The sequence below is a fragment of the Populus euphratica genome, unplaced genomic scaffold (assembly GCF_000495115.2).
Source record: "Populus euphratica unplaced genomic scaffold, PopEup_1.0 scaffold72.1, whole genome shotgun sequence".
In the NCBI taxonomy this organism is placed as follows: domain Eukaryota; kingdom Viridiplantae; phylum Streptophyta; class Magnoliopsida; order Malpighiales; family Salicaceae; genus Populus; species Populus euphratica.
The window spans coordinates 376,930-379,964 of NW_011499922.1; the positions used below are offsets into that span (position 1 = coordinate 376,930).

General features: G+C 39.2%; 2 protein-coding genes across 2 annotated transcripts in view; both read left to right on the top strand.

Moving 5' to 3' along the window:
- Positions 1-739, top strand: part of LOC105135307 (putative disease resistance protein RGA3) — a 1,885-nt gene extending 1,146 nt beyond the window's left edge. The window contains exon 2 of the mRNA XM_011040128.1: positions 631-739. Coding sequence (XP_011038430.1) covers positions 631-739 — 109 coding nt within the window. The remainder of the gene's footprint in view (positions 1-630) is intronic.
- Positions 740-744: 5 nt separating this feature from the next.
- LOC105135219 (putative disease resistance protein RGA1) overlaps positions 745-3,035 on the top strand; it is a 15,290-nt gene continuing 12,999 nt past the window's right edge. Inside the window, exon 1 of the mRNA XM_011040000.1 lies at positions 745-1,614. Within this exon, the coding sequence (XP_011038302.1) occupies positions 1,271-1,614 (344 nt within the window). The 5' untranslated portion in view covers positions 745-1,270. The remainder of the gene's footprint in view (positions 1,615-3,035) is intronic.

Genomic DNA, 3,035 nt, shown 5'->3' on the forward strand with positions numbered 1-3,035 from the left:
TTGATTTTTTTTAAAAAAGGAACCCACCACACTATAATACAGGCATGGCTAGTCAAGTCCGCACCGTGTGGAGCCTAATATAATTCTTTAAAATTTATGACGTTTAGTGACCAACAAGGAAAAGACAGCGTTTTTAATATTTTGATAAAATATATTAAAAAATATTTAAATTTAATAATTTAAATGGTTAAATATTACCTTAAAATATTGTTTATTTTATTTATAGGGAAAACCTGTAATAAAGAGAATGGGTCAAGATTCTTGTCTGTGGATGGAGGTAAAAGTCACCTCCGAAAGGAGGTTCTGATGCAAGTGATGAGTTAAGACGTGTATTTACCAAACTCTAGCTCTTGTTGCAGTGCTTCCTTTTGTTTTGTTTTCTGTGAGTAAGATCAAAACTCTCATGTGGAAGGAGACAGTAGCTGCATGTTAAAGACAATACCGTGATTGAATCGTAGTTAAATCCCAAACAAAAATGACGAAAATGTTGGTTTGATCCATGATAACAGAGGGAAACAATGCTTTGAACTTGCTTTATGTTCCAACTATTTTACGATTTGCTTTTCATAAAAAGGTAAAATGCTCTGAATTATCCTCATTTGATTCTCTCTTGCTTTTGTTTTCTTACAGGGTGAAATTCCGGGGTGCTGCCTTTTGCTTTGAGAAGTCATTGTTTAAAGGAAAAGATCACAAGATAAGAATCTTTTGCCTTGTGAAACTCCAAATGCTGTACAGCTAGGATTTTGAAGAGATTGGGCAAGGAACAAATTCTTGCCTTCTCTGTTCAAACTCATATTATGTTCTTGTCTTCTTTTTAGTGTTCTTCACTTCAAGTCCAAGTTAGATTAATTTTCTTTATGCTAAAGAGTGAGAAATTGTTTGGTCCTTCTGTATTTCTATTTTCCATAACCAATCTTGTGTTTCCATTAAAATTCCCTGCTCACTTTTGAAGTCCTTCTGCAATTCTCTTTTCCATAACCAATCTCGTGTTTCCTTTAAAATTTCCTGATCATATTTAAAGCCCTTCTGCACTTCTCTTTTCCATTACCAATCTTGTGTTTCCGTTAAAATTTCCATTCTTATCTCCATAACCAATCTTGCGATTTCCGTTGTCACCAACACCCAGATTTTCCAAAGCATCACAGGCCATGGCTGATGCAATTGTTTCTGCTCTTGTGAGTCCAATCCTGGAGAACTTGAGGCTCTCAAAGAGGCTGGGCTTGCTTGTGGCCTTGACACCGAGCTTAAGAATCTCGAAAGCACCTTCGCAATGGTTCAAGCTGTGCTCCAGGATGCAGAGGAGAAGCAATGGAAGAACAAGGCTTTAGAGATTTGGTTAAGACGCCTCAAGGATGCAGCTTATGATGTTGATGATGTGCTGGATGACTTTGCAATTGCAGCTCAAAGGCATCGGCTGCAAAATGATCTAAAAAATCGACTACGATCCTTCTTTTCTCTTGATCATAATCCACTTGTTTTTCGATTGAAAATGGCGCATAAGTTGAAAAATGTGAGAGAGAAACTGGATGCCATTGCCAATGAGAGCAAGAATTTCGATTTAACACCACGAGTTGGGGACGTAGCAGCAGATATCTACGATGGGCGGCATACAAGTTCAGTCGTGAATGAATCAGAAATTTGCGGAAGAGGCAAGGAGAAAGAGGAACTAATCAACATCCTGCTCGCTGGTGCAGACGATCTCCCTATTTATGCTATATGGGGAATGGGGGGGCTCGGGAAAACAACACTTGCTCAAATGGCCTACAATGAAGAAAGGGTTAAGCAACAATTCGGTTTGAGGATCTGGGTGTGTGTATCTACTGATTTCGATGTAAGAAGAATAACAAAAGCCATCATAGAGTCCATTGATGGTGCCTCATGTGATCTTCAAAAATTGGATGACTTGCAACAACGCCTTCAACAAAAGTTAACTGGAAAGAAGTTTTTGCTTGTGCTGGATGATGTGTGGGAAGATTATACTGATAGGTGGAGTAAATTAAAGGAGGTATTAAGGTGTGGAGCTAAAGGTAGTGCTGTGTTAGTAACTACGCGTATTGAGATGGTTGCTCGTAGATTGGCAACAGCTTTTGTCAAGCACATGGGGACATTGTCTGAAGAAGATTCTTGGCATTTGTTTCAACGGCTTGCATTTGGGATGAGGACAGAGGAGCGGGCGCCATTGGAAGCCATTGGAGTAACAATAGTGAAGAAGTGTGATGGTGTTCCTTTAGCTATAAAGGCACTAGGGAACCTAATGCGGCTAAAAGAAAGTGAAGATGAATGGATAAAAGTAAAACAAAGTGAGATTTGGGATCTAAGAGAAGAAGCAAGCGAGATTTTACCTGCTTTGAGGTTTAGTTATACTCATCTATCACGTGATGAGGAGGGAGGAGTTGATTGCTTTATGGATGGCAAATGGCTTTATTTCTTGCAGAAATGAAATGGATTTGCACGTTATGGGTCTTGGGATTTTCAATGAACTAGTGGGAAGATCATTTCTGCAAGAGGTCCATGATGATGGATTTGGCAACGTAACATGCAAAATGCATGATCTTATGCATGATCTCGCACAATCCATTGCAGTGCAACATAACATGTAAAATGCATGATCTTGCACAGTCCGTTGCAGCACAAGAATGCTATACGACAGAAGGCGATGGGGAGTTGGAAATTCCTAAAACTGCCCGTCATGTAGCTTTTTATAACAAATCAGTAGCTTCGTCTTCTGAAGTTCTCAAGGTCCTATCACTTCGCTCACTTCTTTTGATGAATGCAGGTCTTTTGAATGGACGGAGAAAGATTCGTGGTCGAAAACATCGAGCATTGAGTTTAAGAAATGTCTGGGCCAAGAAAATGCCGAAGTCTATTTGTGATTTGAAACATCTAAGGTATCTAGATGTTTCAGGCTCCCGGTTCATAACACTGTCTGAATGTATAACCTCTCTCCAAAACCTCCAAACACTAGATCTGAGAGGTTGCAGAGAACTCATTCAATTACCAAAAGGTATGAAGCACATGAAAAGTCTTGTTTATCT